The sequence below is a fragment of the Mustela lutreola genome, chromosome 2 (genome assembly GCF_030435805.1).
Source record: "Mustela lutreola isolate mMusLut2 chromosome 2, mMusLut2.pri, whole genome shotgun sequence".
Lineage (NCBI taxonomy): Eukaryota > Metazoa > Chordata > Mammalia > Carnivora > Mustelidae > Mustela > Mustela lutreola.
Window position 1 is genome coordinate 74600089 of NC_081291.1, and position 18888 is coordinate 74618976.

General features: G+C 40.0%; 2 protein-coding genes across 3 annotated transcripts in view; one reads left to right on the plus strand and one right to left on the minus strand.

Moving 5' to 3' along the window:
* The window catches only part of ULK4 (unc-51 like kinase 4), a 651105-nt gene extending 635089 nt beyond the window's left edge, over positions 1–16016 (minus strand). For both annotated transcript variants that reach the window (XM_059162312.1, XM_059162311.1), the window contains exons 1-5: positions 15917–16016; positions 11118–11312; positions 6721–6820; positions 4155–4294; positions 2112–2274 (exon numbers count right to left, since the gene is read on the minus strand). In XM_059162312.1, coding sequence (XP_059018295.1) covers positions 2112–2274; positions 4155–4294; positions 6721–6820; positions 11118–11255 — 541 coding nt within the window. In that variant the 5' untranslated portion in view covers positions 11256–11312; positions 15917–16016. The remainder of the gene's footprint in view (positions 1–2111; positions 2275–4154; positions 4295–6720; positions 6821–11117; positions 11313–15916) is intronic.
* Positions 16017–16737: 721 nt separating this feature from the next.
* Positions 16738–18888, plus strand: part of LOC131825549 (serine/arginine repetitive matrix protein 1-like) — a 93592-nt gene continuing 91441 nt past the window's right edge. Inside the window, exon 1 of the mRNA XM_059165031.1 lies at positions 16738–16881. Coding sequence (XP_059021014.1) covers positions 16738–16881 — 144 coding nt within the window. The remainder of the gene's footprint in view (positions 16882–18888) is intronic.

Genomic DNA, 18888 nt, shown 5'->3' on the forward strand with positions numbered 1-18888 from the left:
TTTAAGGTTTCATTTACAAGGATACATAAGAACACAAAGAGGTTTCAAAAACCCACTTGAGTTAGAGGTATGGCACAATACTATTGCATCTTCAGTATATTCTTTTTTTTTTAAGGTAAAAATTTAAATAATCAAAAGAACCTTTGATTATAATATTTTCATTAGAACAGGCTAAATTATATAGCAAGAACACCCCAAATTCCCACTGGCTTACCAACAAAGGTTTATTTATTACTCCCAATGTCCACCAACACGTCCACCACAGGTCCACCACCCTCAGAATCACTCCAAGAGCCAGGCTGACAGAGACACCATCTCAACACAGGCTTCCATCATCACCAAGATGGGGGAAAGAACATGGCAAACTGCACACTGGCTCTGAAAATGCCCACCTCAGAGTAACTCCCATCACTTCTGCTCACACTTCCTAAACTTTGGCAGGGAGAAGATGCAATCCAGGGGAACAGGCAATGTTAAGTGAGAAACACTAAGGTATGCCACATAGACTTTATACAAGTTTAATATTACAAAGAAGTGGGGCACCTGGGTGGCTCAGTGGGTTAAAGCCTCTGCCTTCAGCTCAAGTCATAATCCCAGGGTCCTGGGATCGAGCCCCGCATCAGGCTCTCTGCTCAATGAGGAGCTTGCTTCTCCCCCACTCTCTGCCTGCCTCTCTGCCTACTTGCGATCTCTGTCAAATAAATAAAATCTTTAAAAAGAAAAATTACAAATAAGTAGCATTGAGTTAGCAAGTTCCCTTATTCACTGATGAGAAACTGAAACCTAGAGGGTCCCCTAACATCTCTTAAGTCACATGGTTGAGAGGTTGCAGAACACCCACCAGAATTCCACCGAAAACCCGCCCATCTTCCAATGAGAAAGTTCTTTCCACGAAGCGAGTCATCACCACTCACTGGTGAGTGAGTATATTCCACTGAGGTAAATCTTCCAGCGAACAGTATCCCCAGGGCCCATTACAGCCAGGGCTGCAGTCTCAAGTGGCCTCAGTGTTTAAAGCTCTCCTAGGTGACATTTTTGCTATGCCATCACATTTCATCCATACATTCACTCACACAGCACACACTTACGGAAGGCCTATTTGCCCTTACTATGCCAGGTCCTGAGAAAGCAAGCATAAATAAGACCCCCAAGATGCCCAGGCACATCATTAGTAGGTGTTGAAGGTGAATGTCAGTCTTCCCTGATTAGAATGCTAGTTTAGTTAGGCCTGGGGGTTTTGCCTGTTTGTTCCCTTTCGTATCTCCAGTGTCTAGGACATGTCTAAATTTCTGTTGATTTATGCACTTTCTTCTTCCCTCGACATTGAGTTAATAAACATACTAATGAACAAATGAAGTCCCTACCAACATAACTGCGTGGGAAGAAAATGATTACGTGTGTTAAGTTTGACAACAGATTTACACATGGAACATTACAAAAGAGGGGCGCCTGATGGCTCTGTCAGTTAAGCTCCAACTCTTGATTTTGGCTCATGTCATGATCTCAGGCTTGTGAGACTGAGTCCCATATCAGCTCTGCAGTTGGCATGGAGCCTGCTTGGATTCTCTCTCTCCCTCTCCTTCTCCCCTTCCTGCCCCCAGCTCCACTCGCACACTCCTTCTCTCTCTAAAAACAGTATTACAAAAGGTATCACTTCACAATCCCCCCTCAAGTACAACTCTTAACACTCCAGGCCCCAACTCACTAGCAAAACCACCTCCCAAAAATGCACCCTAACAATCTCCCTTAATTTCAGAATATCAGCTACTCATCAATGCTGAAAAAATATCTACTTAGCCTATAGTGTGTGGCAGGCACTGTTTTAAGTACTTAGGATACAGAAGGAAGCAGGACAAAATAGCCATCCCCGGTTCAATGAGTGGTGACATAGAAAGCCAAGGATAGAATACAAGCTTTGTTAGAGATTCCCTGTACTTTACACAGTATTGGACCTATGCGAAAACCTTTGGGCTATGGACAAAGCCATTCCCATACCCAGATTTCTACTGTTATTTTCAATACATTAATTTGACTGGCAAAAACACAAAGTCGACATTATCTCCTAAACACATGACTTGGGCAGTATTCTGATCTGTAAGCTTTCCACATACCTTTGGCTCTACTTTTTACAGTTTTCTTCAGTACATTTTCCCCACTATCACCTCCGCCTTCTTCTGCTGCCACCAAAGCAAAGAACTCATCCAAATTTTCACCTTCTACTTTGGCCAAGCAAAAATTACTAAACTTCAATGTGCCAGGCCCTTCCAAGAGTATCTATGAAGACGAGAAAATAAAGGTGTTCAGAAACCAGTCCCATTTGCACTCCCCTTCAGTCCCTCTTCAAATCCCGCTGAAGATCTTGGAGCACTGGCCTTCTTGCTTCATCCTACTCAAAAAATTAAAGGCATATAAATTTTTAAAAGCGGCTAAAGAAAAAAAATGCAATATTTTAATAATAGGATCAAATATTAAACTGCCCATGCTCAGATGTATACAATGAACACATCATAACCACAGAGGGAAACCACATGCCTTTGGGAAAGATAAAGAACAGTGTATACGGAACAATTCATCCTCGCCAATCCTCCATCACAGCTGTAGGAGGATTTGAAAACCTACTTCTCCAAGATGTTGTTTACTCACAGGCTCAAAACTAGCATTTTGAAGTTAGAGTCCACCACTCCAGTTCCGACTAGAGAATTTACTTAACCTATCTAAATTTCAGTCTCCTCACCTGTAATTATATTCTCATATGGAGGGCTTACAATAATAATGTTTAACAATATTCAACTTTGTATTTCATTATATACACCTTCACAAAGCAGCAACTCAAACCAGTAATAAGTACAATACCTAAGAATATGTACTTATAAATAATAGATGCCATTGATTGAAAACACCAGCAAGTCTCCTAGAAGCTTAACCTAAATATAGTATGGAATCCATCTCCAGATCACAGACAAGGAAGCCAATGCAGAGAGAACGGTAAACTTGCCCAGGGTCACACAACTTCTAAATGTCAGTGTCACCTATGATTCTAGAACTAAGCAGGTTTCATGCCTCTACCACACTGAAGCACATTTAGTTATGGGTCATTAATTTTTACCAAAGAAGAAGCTTTTGACCCATAATGTCACTAATCAAATAGCAAAGCCAAAAAGGTCATTATCAAGCTAAAATAATGGCTCATAATCATATATCATAATTTAAGAGCTTAGCATCCTAGTTTATAGAGATACTGAGTTCATCATTCACAATATACCTTAGCAGCAGTAACATTTACTCAAAGGACTCAGAGGAGAGTTCCCATTCTAAAAGGTACCTCAAGGGGCACCTGGGTGGCTCAGTGGGTTAAAGCCTCTGCCTTCAGCTTAGTTCATGATCTCGGGGTCCTGGGTTTGAGCCCCATATCAGGCTCTCTGCTTGGTGGGGATCCCCCCGCCCCCGCCTGCCTCTCTGCCTACTTGTGAGCTCTGTCAAATAAATAAAATCTTTAAAAAATAATAATAAAAATAATAAATAAATAAAAGCTACTTCAATAGATAACTAAAATATGGCACCATGTTTTTAATTTTAAAAAATATTAATTCAAGGGGCTCCTGGGTGGCTCAGTCAGTTGGGCTTCAACTCTTGGTTTTGTCTTGGGTCATGATCCCAGGTAAGGGGATTGGCTCCACGCTCAGCACGGAGTTGGCTGGACATTCTCTCTCCCTCTCCCTCTGCCCCTTCTTTTAAGATTTTTTTTAATTTATTTTTTATATATATTTTATTTTTTTTTAAGGTTTTATTTATTTATTTGGCAGACAGAGATCACAAGTAGGCAGAGAAGCAGGCAGAGGGGGGGGGGGGAACAGACTCCCTGCTGAGCAGAGAGCCAGAGGTGGGGCTCCACCCCAGGACCCTAGGATCATGACCTGAGCCAAAGGCAGAGGCTTCAACCCACTGAGCCACCCAGGTGCCCCATCCCTCTGCCCCTTCTTGATAGCGCTCACTCTAGCTCTAAAATAAATAAAATCTTTAAAAGAAAACAAATTCACTCAATTTCAAGATGGTCTGTATTTTACCTAAATTTTATCTAAAAATAAAAACACTCCGGGGAAAGCACTATAACTTAAGACAGTAGGAGTTAGGAAATGAAAATTTTCATAAATTACCTTGCCAGGAGAAAGGTCACAAAAGAGAATGCCAAGTTGATGAAGATGATATAATCCAGTAATGAGGTCAACACCAAATTCTCTAACAACATCTTCTGGGAGGTTTTCATCTTGAGCAATAACCATTTCCAAAGAACCACCTGCAAGTTGATTAAAAATCACCCATTTTAACCCACCAACATAACACAGTGTCTCCAGGAGCTCCCACGATGGGTGATGATACTGAGCCTTAAAAAAATAAATCAGTACACATGGACAGCCTGGCAGGGGAAATGCACATATGGATGAACACAGTGGTCCAAGCACTGAAGAGGAATTTCTGTCCGTACTCCAGAGACAGCTTCCAGAGACTTACTGCTCAGGATGGGAAACTAATCAGTAAGCAAGCAGGAGGGATGCAGGGAGAATCCTTCTGGTGTTATGATTTCTAACTCATCCCTTGGGCATTGAACAGCTACAAAAACTAGTGGTAAATATTAATTCAAATTGTGCATTTAAAACACATCATGCAAAGTATAGCCACATTTACTCCTATACAAAGTTAACCATTTTCTACAAAGTCTGCATGGCAGAAAAAAGGTCTTTCCTTAACAGAAAATCACAACCCTTTGAGTACATCATTGAGGAAATAAAACAAAGGCAGACACACTGAATTCTATTCCTATACTCTACCAAGGTCCTGTTCACATTTCTACCATCTAAGTGCCAGGAACAAACTTTTTTTTAAAGCATCAAGGTTCCAACAGGAGCCAAGATCAGAGGAATATATATAACCCTGCACATAATGTTCTCTCCCCAGAGCACTCTTTTCTTTTTGACAATTGTATATCCCAGGCAGCTATCCTAACTTGGGCTCAAATAAAACTCTTCTCCTTTCTCTTAAGAAAAACAGAAAAAAGAGAAGAAAGAAAAGAGAAAAGAGAAGAAATAAGAGAAAAAAGGAGAGAAGAGGAAAAAAAGAAAGAAGAAAAGAAAGAAGAGAGAAAAAAAAGAAAAAAGAAGAGAAGAAAAAAAAGAGAAGAAAGAAGAGGAGAGGAGAAAAAAGAAAAGAGGAGAAGGGGGAGGAGGGGCAGGACAGAGGAGGGGGCAGGACAGAGGAGGGTTGGGGGAGAAAAAAGTCTTGGGGAGAAGGTGGGGGAGAGAGAAAATATCCTGGGGCGCCTGATGGCATTGGACTCTTGATTTCAGATCAGGTCATGATCTCAGGGTCATGAGATGCAGCCCGGTCAGGCTCTGTGCTGGGCATGGAGTCTGCTTAAGATTCTCTCCCTTTCTCCCTCTGCACCACCCCAACCCCCAATGCCCCCCCCCTCCGGGGCCTGCACACACTCTTGGGGGAAAAAAAAAAAAGCCTTAGATGTCATCTGAAAGTTCAGTCAGAACACTATGAAGGTAGATTTTTTGAAGTTGATTTTTCAGTGGGTGAGGAACCACTCCATACACCGGCATAAAGTAGTAAAGCTATGAAGATGGTCCGGGAGCAGAAATAACAGCTGAAGCAAGAAGGAACACAGGGAAAGTCTGCTGATCACCTCAAGAGTGTGTTCAACTGTGCAAGCATTTAAACCATAGTCCTTTCCTATTATTTTGGAAAAAATAAAATGCAAGAATTATTCCAAATAACCTCTTTCATGATTCAGTTTTATAAATTTGAATTGCCAATATAATGGGTAAGACCCATAAAACTAGAAATTCTATCTTAATATTTAGTGATTCTTTATTATCAATGTATAAACAGAAGTATGCCAACAGTGGTACTTTTTCCCTGAAGACAGTGAAACTAAAAGCCCAGAAAAAATCAATATAGTCAGTCAGTTTTCTCCCTACATACAGTCACAGAAAGTTGTATAAAGCAAGAGCTATAAAAGTTATCTCTAATTGGGACGCCTGGGTGGCTCGGGTGGTTAAGCAGCTGCCTTCGGCTCAGGTCATGATCCCAGCGCCCTGGGATCGAGTCCCATATCCGGCTCCTTGCTCAGCAGGGAGCCTGCTTCTCCCTCTACCTCTGCCTGCCTCTCTGTCTGCCTGTGCTCACTCGCTCTCTCCCCCTCTATCTCTGACAAATAAATAAATAAAATCAAAAAAAAAAAAAGTTATCTCTAATCATTGTTAAGGGGTAGTATTTGTTGGTTCATCTTTCACTTATTCACATACCTTAAGTTTTTATAAACAGCAAGTATTCTCTTCATAAACAAAAAGATGATCACTTTATAAACTAATGAGCTAACTAATAGCTCCTTGAACTAAAATACTTGGTTTTTATTGAATAAGAAAACTTGCTTGATAAGTTCATCACTAAAAAATATTTCTAAATTTTTATATAGGCGATGTAGTAGTATTTTATACCAAAATAAAGTTAAGCCCAAATTGAATTTTACTGTCTCCCTCTCAGCAGACATCTTTGCTCTTTATTCTCCCCTAGTAACCAAACATACGTGCAAGCGAACACAGTCAATAGTATCAAGTGCTTCTATTTGCAATACAAAAGGAAAATAACAAAACCTGCATATGTTTTTTCACAATTACATAGGTGGAAATATTTGTAGCACTTCCTACACACACTTACCTGTGCAGAGTTCCACCACTAGCCAGAGATGATTGCTGGTTTCATACCATTCATGAAAAGTTACAATGTTTTTGTGTTTAATTTCATGGGTGAGACGGACCTATAAAAATACAGCATTCACAAACACACATAAAAAAAGAAAATGCTCAATTTTCTCATATTAATCCTCACATCTGTTAAGAAACACCTAAATACACAATTGGGAAGTGGGCAACAAGATAGCAGAATTTGGTGGACTCAAACTTAAAATGATGGCTCTTAAGGCTGGTGATGTGGAAAAATGCTAATTTAATGTACAGTCTTAAAAAAAAAGAAAACTTTTGCAATATAGTTTTGTGTATTTATGTAAACACTACATTGCAAAAGAAATGTTCATAGGAAAAGGACCAAAAAGAATACGTCAAAATAGCTTTTCTGAGTAGAACTGGTAATTTCTACTTTTTTCTATTTTCTACATTACATACACACTACTTTTATAATTAGGAAAGAAATAACTTTCAAGGAAGAAAAGCACCTTTACTAAGTAACAATAACCTCAAGTCTCAATAACACAATAGTTAAATTATATAGCAAGTGAAAAATTATTAGCCCAACTTCAAAATGTTTAATTTTATATCATAAAAAAAGACAGCATAATAATTTAAGTGAAAAAAGCAAGAAACAAAATTATGCATTATCAGGATTCAAATTTTTTTTTAAACTCATAGTAAACAACAGTAGAACCAATCAACCAAAACAAAACAGGGACTACCTCAGGTGACAGCACAATGCAGCTTTCTTTTCCCCACCTCTTCTACCCATTCTTCTGGATTGTCCAAGTTTTCTATAATAATGATACATTACTTTTTAAATATTTAAAAGAATCCTTAAAGGATTCTACAATTTTATTCTTAAAAATACCCTTAGTGGGGGCACCTGGGTGGCTCAGTGGGTTAAGCCTCTGCCTTTCACTCAGGTCATGATCCCAGAGTCCTGGGATCCATCCCCGCAACAGGCTCTCTGCTCAGCAGGGAGCCTGCTTCCTCCTCTCTCTCTGCCTGCCTCTCTGCCTACTTGTGATCTCTGTCAAACAAATAAATAAAATCTTTAAAAAAAAAAAAAAATATATATATATATATATATAATCTCCTTAGTGAATCCCAGTGTAAATTCACTTGGGTTATTAAAAGAATCATTACAGTGAGCCCACTGATCTTAAAATGTTCATTTCCATTATATCATGAGAATTCCTGTGCACCAAAAACAAGAGTGAATTGAAAACTCAACAAAGATGCAAGAACCTGTCAGTTAAAAAAAATACTAACTTGCCTCAGGGATTTTTGTTTTTTCCCTTCAAAATCCCTAGAAGTATGGAAACTAAAACCATAAAAATATGTGCTCTATTAACAAACCATCCAGACTCCAAATTCGTGATCCAAGTGCTTTGAATCCTCGTCCTCTGATCTCCTTACACACACACACACACACACACACACACACACTCTCTCTCTCTCTCTCTCTCTCTCTCTCTCTCGCTCTCTCTCTCTCTCTCTATTGTCACTCAGACTCAACACAGGCTAATGGGCCCATTGATTTACAGAAATACAGAGCTCCCAGTTTTAAAAATGGATAAGTGGTACACTTTAGGAACAGCGGGTGGGCTCGTATTCTAACACAAAGAAAGGGAAATGAATCCACATAATTTAGAAGACAGATGAGGAGAAAAACAAAAATCAGAGTGACCAAGAGAATCTGAGGAGCACCTTATAATAAACTAATACAGGACCAGAAGAAAATGGGGAAGACACAGCGTGAGCATGTTTAAATGGATCTCCATTGATTCAGGCACTGGAAGGGGGAGGTCCTAATGACAAGTAAAGGAGGTATGGAAATTCCAACAGAAATCAGGCCACAGCCCAGCCTCCCGCGCTGCCTATCACTCAGTATATGTAAAAGTACCTACTCTTCCAGATACTGGTTCACCTCGGCACTCTCAATCTTGCAAACCACCCATCTGTTGAAATATATTCTTCTTGCTGGATTAATTAATAAAATGTCCTTTCCATGTGGATCCTATGACCTTTAAAGTTAGATCTGTAGCCCCCATTGTATTTCTATTGGACTGCATTGTTAGGTTTTGACCAAGAGCTGTAACGTCTCCAAAATCTTGCACACATCCTAGCTCGTGACCACTACCTATTGACTTTCCAGCTCACTCATGCTAGTACTCCAATTCTGGTTCAGTTTAGGCGTCCACACTCTGCACAGACACAAGAAACTGAGGCAGACACAAGCCACACTGACTGATACAGCTTCAGTTCAGGATCTCCAATTTCAAGTGGCCCCAGCCAGTCTGTCTGCCAAGTGAGGATTCACATTTCTGCTTTCCTCTTGCCTAGAATGCCTTCCACCACCCCCTCAATTGAGGACTTAGCTTCTCAGTTCAGAGAAAACCTCATTAGAAGAGAAATTCCTTGTGTTCCCAGCACCAAATCTACAAACAAACCTGTATCATGTCCCATACATCTGTTTTCCCTCAACTATCCACACTCCTTAGAGAAACCAACACCTCCTTACACCCCTTAGAATAGCTACCTTCAAAACAAAAACAAAGAGTAACAAGTGTTGCCACCAAAGATGTGGAGAAATGGAATTCCTTGTACACTGTTGGGAGTGTAAAATGCTACAGCCTCTGTGGAAAAGTGTGTTAGTTGCTTAAAAAAAAAAAGTTAAACATAGGATTCCATTTTCTGAGTATATATCTAAAGGACTGAAAGCAGAATATGTCCTGAAGACATATATATACACCTATTTTCACAGCAGTATTATTCACAATAGCAAAAGGTAGAAGAACACAAGTGTCCATAGACAGGTAAATGGATAAGCAAAATGTGGTCTATATATACCGTAGAATATTGCAGTCTTATGAAAAATTCTTACACATGCTTCAACATGAATGAACCCTGAGGACACCACACTAAATGAAATAAGTTATAAAAGACAAAGGAGGTAGGATTCCATTTACATGAAGTACCATTCAAAGTCAAAGTAGAATGGTGGTTGCCTGGGACTGGGGAAGGAAAAATGAGGAATTACTGTTTAAGGTGTATAGTTTCAGTTTTGCTAGGTGATGAGAGTTCTGGACCATCCAACAATCGCACTCTGGGTATTTACCCAAAAGAGTTGAAACCTCATGTCCACACAAAAACCTGTATACAGATGTTTATAGCAGCTTTATTCACAATTGCAAACAATCAAGATGCCCTTCAATAGATGAACAAACTGGTACATCTATATGAGGTTTCTCAAAAGACATGAGCTGTCAGCTACAGACAGACACAGAAAACATTGCTAAGTTAAAGATGTCAGTCTGAAAAGGCTATATACTATACAATTCCAACTATATTACATTCTGGAAAAGGCAGAACTATAGACCTAATAAAAAGGTCAGTGGTTGCCCAAGGTTGGGGAGAAGGTGGAGGGATGACTAGGTGGAACACAGTAGATTTTCAGGGCAGTGAAAGTATGATACTGTAATAATACATATTACATTTGTCCACCACTATGGAATGTACACCACCAAAAGTGCACCCTAATGTCAACTATGAAGTATAGATGATTATGCTGTATCAATGTGGATTCATCCATTGTAATATATGTGCCACTTCGGCAAGGATGTGGACAATGGAGAAGACTATGCATGCAGGACAACAGGGAGTAAGTGGAAAATCACTACACTTTTTGCTGTGACTCAAACTGCTCTTAAGAACTTAACTTTTTAGGGGCACCTGGATGGCTCAGTTGGTTAAGCATCCAATTCAATCTCAGCTCAGGTCTTGATCTTAGGGTCATGAGTTCAAGCCCCACACTGAGCTCCACCCTGGGCATGGAGCCTACTATTAAAAAAAAAAAAAAAAAAAAGTTTACTTAAAAAAAATGAGTTCTAGGGATGGTGTTGGTTATACAGCATAATGAATGTACTGAATATCACTAGCTATACACTTAAAAATGGTCAAAATGGTACATTTTTGATACGTGTATTTTACCACAATGGGGGGGGCCTAAATTTTGTCCAGGACCCTGGGCTATAAATTTTAAACCCAACTCACTCTTACCCACTGTCCTTCCTTTGGCAATCTTCATAAATCACATACTAAATGTATAAGTAAATATACTAATATAGAGTGTATTTTCCCTGACTCTTCCCAAAAAAATAACAAAGTTGTTAATTACCTAGGTATGTATACTAGTCATTATTCAGGTTTGGTGGCACTAAACAGATAGAAGGTCACCCATCCCGACTGAAAATATGGTATATGCTATAGTGAGTTCAATAGCTTTGGTTTGATGCTATTACCTCTCCTTGATAATAGCTCTGTGTTTTCCCAGGGGGAAGGAAACATATTTGACTTACTTACCCAATTGGTTATTTCAGGCCTTTTGTTCTTATCAGTACAAAGAATAGCTACAAAATTGATTGTTCCCTTCCGACGCCCTTTATAAACAACAGTGTTGCTTCCTCGGCCAATCTCCTCATACAGAATGAAGTTTTCCATCTCTGGGCTGACTTCTCACCATTAGATAAAATAACAGCCTAATGGCATCTCTAGTTCCTAAAAGGTAAACAAAAACCTTTATAAATGCAAGCTGGTTACATATTTAATTAGCCTAGGATACTTAATATGTAAACCTAATAATAAACTCAGAAAATTCATCTACAAATGTTAGATACTAGTGTCTCTTTGTAGGGTGAAGAAAAAAATAAGCTAAGGGGAAAACCAAAAAATTCACAAATTCCTTCAACAAGATCTCAACAAAAGTGATGAAAATGACAAAAAGAGGGATGAATGAGATACCAGTCAATGTATCTTGATACTTTTCTTAGGCTCTTGTTACAAAGGCAGGCACATTGTGTCAACATCTGTATAGAATGTGCCAATATATGACCCACCTAAACCTCAAATTGTGAGATACAAATTAGACAATGTATGTTAAAATGCTTTATATGTAATGATATTTACATCTAATCCACAAAGATTCTAAGAGTCAATCCAAATACTATTCGAAGTCAGCTGTTACTAAACTAAAGGGTCCTCTTCCCACATTCAGCTTGCTGCCTCCATTTGTAAATCAAGTTTTAACTGGAACCAAGCCACACCCATTTACTTGTAGATTGTCTAAGGCTCCTTTTAGGCTACAATTGCAGAACTGTGACAGAATAATGGCCTACACACATTTTAAATACCTCCTATCTAGCCCTTTACAGAAAAAGTTCACTAACTCCTGTTTTAAATTTAAACAAAAAAAAAATTTTTTTTTTTAACCAACCACTTCATCATCTAGGATATAAGCAGTTAAGAGAGTTCATTTTCTTGGCCAATTTGTCCTAATTTGCCTGACTGAACAGGAATTGATATAGTCTTGTTTTATTTTATTTACAATTTTATTTTTTAGAATTTTATTTTTTAGAATTTCTTTATTTAGAATTTCTTTATTTAGAATTTCTTTATTTAGAATTTCTTTATTTAGAATTTCTTTATTTAGAATTTCTTTATTTAGAATTAAAGCACATCAGTGGATTCAGCATCTTGAACAATACATTTACAGTATAATCGAAGTATTAACTTGATCCACAAAACCAATTTTAAATTGGTATCTCTTTGAAAGGATTTCATATGGTAGACTACAGAAGTTTCCAGAAATTATCCAGTAAGCTGTAAGAAATTCTTTAAAAGCAGCTGTTTATACATTGCATCCAGTAAGTCAGAACCTATAGCAAAACTCTTTGAAAAAGAATGTAAAAGAAAGGGGCGCCTGGGTGGCTCAGTGGGTTAGGCCTCTGCCTTCGGCTCAGGTCATGATCCCAGGACCCTGGGATCTAGCCCCACATCGGGCTCTCTGCTCAGCAGGGAGCCTGCTTCCCTCTCTCTCTCTCTCTCTGCATGCCTCTCCATCTACTTGTGATTTCTCTCTGTCAAATAAATAAATAAATAAAATTTAAAAAAAAAAAAAAAGAATGTAAAAGAAGTTAATGAGTATGGCATTTCTTTTTGGGCAGATGAAAATGTTCTGGAATTAGTATTAATGGTTGTACAACTTTGTGAATAATCCCTGAATCAGGGTGCCTAGGTGGCTCAGTAGGTTAAGTATCTGCCTTGGGTGCAGGTCAGGATCTTGGGGTCCTGGGATTAAGCCCCTAGTGCTCCCTACTTAGTGTGGAGTCGGCTTCTCCCTCTCCCTCTGCCCTCCCATCCCCACTCTCTCGTTCTCTCCCCCAATAAATACAATCTTTAAAAAAAAAATCACTGGGGGCACCAAGATGGCTCAGATGGTTGGGCCTTTGCCTTCAGCTCAAATCATGATCCCAGAGTGCTGGGATCAAGCCCCACATTAGGCTCCCTGTTCTGCAGGGTGCCTGCTTCCCCCTCTCCCTCTGCCTGCTTGTGCTCTAACAAATAAATAAAATCTTTTTTTAAAAAAATCACTGAATTGTACATTTTAAAAGGGGTTAACTGTATAGTATCTACGTATCTCAACTTGGTGTTGATATACTTGACATGTACTTTAAGTTTAAAGTGTACAATGTGATTTGATCCATTTATATATAAGAATATGATCACTACCATAACAGTAGTTAATATCTCTACATGTCACATAATTATCATTTTTTTGTGGTAGGAACATGTAAGATCTATTCTTGTAGTGACTTTGAAGTACATAATACTTTATTGTTTAGTATAATCACTATGCTGTATACCAGATCTTCAGAATGTATTCTCTGCTGTAAGCCATACCACAACAGGTATGACCTACATACCTAAGAGCTAGATTTGGCCAACAGGCAGCAGTTTGTCTTATCCTGGCATAGGGAACCAGTAATCTAACAATCTAGGAATAACTAATTTTATGATTCAATTTTCCAAAGAAATTAAAATTTATTGCAAAATGGGAAAAAATCTATAAAGTATACATTCTAGTAATTACATTTAGTTATTTGGATTACAAACCTGGTCTCTATGTCAAATCAGAAGAACTCATACTATTGAGAGCAAAATTCTTTAAATTTTAAGTAGAAAAGATGTAGAAGAAATTCAAATTTAAATCAAATGAAAATCCAAAAGTGGCACAGGTAGTATCTATTTATTTTATTTTAACAAGCACTTTTACTAAGTTCTATGCTCCTCTCTTCCTAAAACCCATTCATTAAAAACCAATGCTGATGGGGTGCCTGGGTGACTCAGTGGGTTAAAGCCTCTGCTTTCAGCTCAGGTCATGATCCCGGGGTCTCTGCTTCGGCGGGGAGCCTGCTTCCTCCCCTCTCTCTGTCTGCATCTCTCCTACTTGTGAGCTCTGTCTGTCAAATAAGTAAATAAAATCTTAAAAAAAAAACAAAAACAAAAACAAAAACCACAGTGCTGACTCATGACCCACCAAAATTCAGCCCAGACAAGAGTAATTTTGTGGCAACAGGTCAACATTACAAAGTATGTAATATAACCAAAGTAAGATTAAAATGACAATATGTTAAGATGGAAAAGCCATTTAGCCAGAAAAAAATAACCAGACCTTTAACATTTACTTAAATGTTCGCAAATTGGCTACATTAGGATACAGCAGGATAAGGTGTTGAAGTAAGTTTTTATGTAAGACAAAGAATTCATTCTTTGAAAATAAGGTTTTAAGCCACAAGGAAAAAAAAAAATGAAATCTTCAAGTTTTGAACTTGCTTCAGGCCAAATTATTTTCTTCAATCTTTTACTGAGTAGTGATATCTGGGCAGACCACATAGCCTGAAATTAATGAAATTCACCAATTACAAAGTCTGGCTTAGGTAAGAGAGGTTTACTATGGGAACATTTCCCCTCCCTGAGGCTCAGTTTCCTTAGAGTAAAATAGGAATTGGATCAGATGATTTTCTAAGTTTTGTTTCAAGTTTGAAATTCCAGGCTTTTAGAGTCTTTTTGGCTCACTCCAAGGCCATTCTCACTTAGACTTCCTAATAAGAGTTTTTAAAAATATGTAACCTCTTAAATTGTAAAATAAAACACAAATACAGAAAACTCCACAAAATAAATGTATAGTTTAATGATTATAAGAGGGACATCCTTGCGATCACCACCCAGGTGAAGAACATCACTTGGCCTGCTACTCCCGAAGTCCCTTCCTGAGCCTATGGCAATCACAACTCTTCATCCTTTCCAAAGGCAATCATTTTCCCGAGTTTCAGTTATCACTTCCTCGCGCTTGTTTTTGTTCTCACCGAGTGTGCATTTCCAGACACCACCATTTAGCCTTCCCAATTTTTCTAAAGGTGTGGCGAGTCTTTTAAGACTCTCAACCTACAAGCTCACCAAGGTATTACCAGAGAAGCCAGAAATCAGAACGAATCACACATAGGACCAAATGAGGCATTTAAGATTCAGTGGCTGGGCTTACAGGCAACAACTCTGAAACTAACCAGGTGCTAGAGGCACGCAGATGAAGACCGGAACCCTCCCTTAACTCTACCTTCAGGCCATTAACTCCTCAACTAGCCGTTTGCCCCCGCCCAAACCTATTGAATCAGAAACTGTGGAAGCAAAGCCCAACCACCTGTGGTTTCACTCACCCCCCGGAAGCACGCTCAACTTCCCTAACCACAGACGAAAACAACCTTTTTGGAGGGCGTAAAAGGTGGCAGGCGCTATGCCCAAGCGTTGAACAGGTGCGCCTCCTTGACAGGCTTAATTAACTACAGGCTCTAAGCTTAGCCAGATCTCTAAAACGCGGGTGCTCAATCACTATGTAAACACCCCTCACTCCAAGAAGCTCACTGCCAGCGAACTGGTTCACTCTCTTTCTCTCCACGTCCACCGACATCTGGAAGCACGGCCGGCTTAGAATTCGGGAAGCGCCGCCAAGGTTTAAGGGGAAAAACTCCGCATCTGGGACGTCCGTAAAGCTCATCTCCCGAACCCTACAGCCCCGAATCCCCCTTGCACCTAAGTCCTCGAGAAGGTGTCCCATGTACCCGGAACCAAAGCCTCGAGAAAACTGTTTCAGGTTTTTAGTTTAACTCGGTAACAAGGCAGAGTCCGAAGAAAGAAGACACCGGAGACACAGGGTTCACGGAGAAAGGGTAGGTGAATGGCGCCCCTCCAGGCCTGTAGTGTACCCCGCACCCTCAGCAAGACACAAACCCAAATTCGTAAACTCTAAAACTGCCACTGCTTCTCACCAGAACGATCGACGAGGAAAAGCAGCCGACGCAATGGAAGGCTCCCGCCAAGGCCCGCTTCTGGGGTTCTAATCCTTCAAGGCAAGTCCACTGGGCAAGGCCCGGGGTGAAGCAAGAGAGCAAAGTGGAACACGCAAGCGCAGTTTTAGGTAATGCGTGTCTTACACCCCTCTGCGTTTGGATTCGCCCATCCCGTCTCCAGGGCAGCGCGCAGAACGCCGGAAGCAGCGCAGGGCGCTAACTGGCTGAGCAATTTGAGTTCCTATTGGCTAGGGCCCGGAAGTGGGGAGGCCAAGGCGAAGCGTCAGTCCAACCTAACTGCGTGCGGTGGTTGGGATTTGGGGCGGAAAGGAGACCTGCTTGGACTATAGATTCACGTTTGGAGGCTATGAAAGGTTGGGACCTTGTTATTTCTTCTTGCCCCACACTGTCCTCCTCTATCTTCTTCCATTCTGACACTTGCCGGAGCTCAGGGACGAAGCGACGCAGTCTGGGTAACAAATGGCTCAGAAAGAAGCGATTGTCTCTGGTCCCTCTCCCTTTAGAAGAAAATAGAAGACCAAAGAGAAAACCTTTCTTCTTGCACCTGAGAAAACAGACCGTATCCTCCATCTCGAGTTGATTGCATATGGCTTTTAAAATTCCACGTCCTCAAATTCCAGCCACGAGACACGTGAACACAAGCTCCCCTCTTCCCTCCGTCAAGTTAGGCCAGTGGTTCTCAAACTTTGGCATCAGAATCGCCTGGAACGCTTGTTGAAACACGTTTCTGGGCCCCATACACAGAACACCTGATTCTGTGCCTCTGGATGAGGTCCAAAATGTTGCAGTTCTATCAAGTTTTACCAGATGACGTGGATGTTGCTGTCTTACAGGAGCCACACTTTGCAAAACTGGATGTGGAGGAGCTGTTCATCTCTTTGATCTCAGGTGAATCGCCGCTCTTCTTTGACTTAAAACCCTTCGTACTCTCTCAGGAATCTTTCTCAGCGCTTCTGCTTTCAAGATAGAACTTGGAAGTACTTTCTAAACGACAAGAGCTAAAGGCTGAAAGCAGTGGAGAATGAAGAATGCCTTCTGAACCCTGAGGCTTTTTCTACCCACAATGATGGCAGCAGCTAGTGTTCTAATCTTTGGTGAAAAAAACTGGCAAAGTTGGGGAAAGAGATTTGCCAAATACCTGGCAGAAGAGAAGGTCTCCCAATAAAAGAGCTATGTTAATGCTTTATTTCTTCCAAACCAAGTTCGCTAATCAATAACCCCCAAAATGTGCGATAGACACTGAATGAGCCTTTTAATGCCTTAGTCTTGCATGTGTATATGTAGCCGCAAATATCAAGATACATGAGGAAAGACCCTAATATGAGAGAGATTAAAATAAGCAAACCAATGAAACAAAAACAAGGCAGAAACCAGGCTAAAACTTCCAAGTTATTAATATCATTATAGATGTGAAATATATAGCATCTGTAGTTTGCATTCTCTTTTGTTTTTCTTTAATGCAAGAGATTTAAGAGTTGGGCCTTTGTTTGCTTTGTTACTAGATGAATTTTGCTCTTCTTGTTGGCCTGCATATTTTGGTTTGGGGAAGCGACTGAAATTTCCTTTGTGGTCTAATAAATTACTAATATTTTTTAATGTTCCACAGGAGTTTGGAAAGAATATCTGTTTCTTATTTGTTGTGTTTAGAATTTCATATGCATATTTTCAAGGTTATTAACTGACATGTTCTAATCTTTCAAACCTCTTTAAGTTTCTTTATCCTGATTGCTCTGCCACTTACTGAGAAAGGTGTTTTGAAGTTACTCATTATGATTGGGGATTTGGCAATTACTTGTTTTGGGGTTTAGTTCAAGGACAGTGAGCTTAAAAAATAACAACAAAATTATCCCAGTGGAAATAAATAGAAGTAAAACACTATTAAAGATTTAAAAAAAGAAATAAAGGGGCGCCTGGGTGGCTCCTTTAGGAGGGTAGACGATTAAACGGTTAGAAGGTTAAACAACTGCCTTCACTCAGGTCATGATCCCGGAGTACCAGGATCGATTGCCGCATCGGATTCCCAGCTCCACGGGGAGTCTGCTTCTCTTCTCTCATGCTCTCTTTCACTGTATCTCTCTCTCAAATAGATAGATAAATAAAATCTTTCTCTTTAGGATTTTATTTATTTATTTGACAGAGAGAAAGATCACAAATAGGCAGAGAGACAGGCAGAGAGAGGGGGGGAAGCAGGCTCACCTTTGAGCAGAGAACCCGATGTGGGGCTCAATCCCAGGATCCTGAGACCATGACCTGAGCTGAAGGCAGAGGCTTAACCCACTGAGCCACCCAGGTGTCCCAATGAAGCTTTTTTAAGAAACAGAAATGAATGAAACAGAAGGGGTGGAAATCCAACCAGGATATAAACGTAGAGGGCAGAAGATGGTTTTCATGGTTCTCTTTTGGGTTGTAATTTCCTCCAGAGAACTAGACACAGAAGCTGAATCTTGTCCCCTGTGGTATCCAGCTCTCCTTGTGATGTGCTCCATGCTCAGATTACCAGCTCAGGGGATGGACTGTCTGGGAGACACAAGCTCAAGTCTGAGAACCTCAAGACCAAAGTACCCCATTACTTGGTAGTACTTTGAAGGCTTGGGAGAAAGCATGATCATTCCGCTAGCACCGGCTTACTAGTGTAAATACTGAAAGAGCCAGGTGCCACCTTCCTCTTCAATGGGAGATTTTCAACCCTATAACACTAACCCATAGTCTTTAAAATTTCTGGCCTCCTGAGATATCTTTTCCCTTTAATAACAAGAATTAATCACTCTAACATCTGTTACACATGCTCTGAAAACTCCAGTTTAGACTAGATTCCCAGAGAAATTACATTTTTTGGACACTTATTGCAACAAATACCTTGATGATTGCTTCCTTCTCCCCATCTTATCTCCAGGACATCCTAGTCACCTCTGACCCTGCTCCCCCTCATG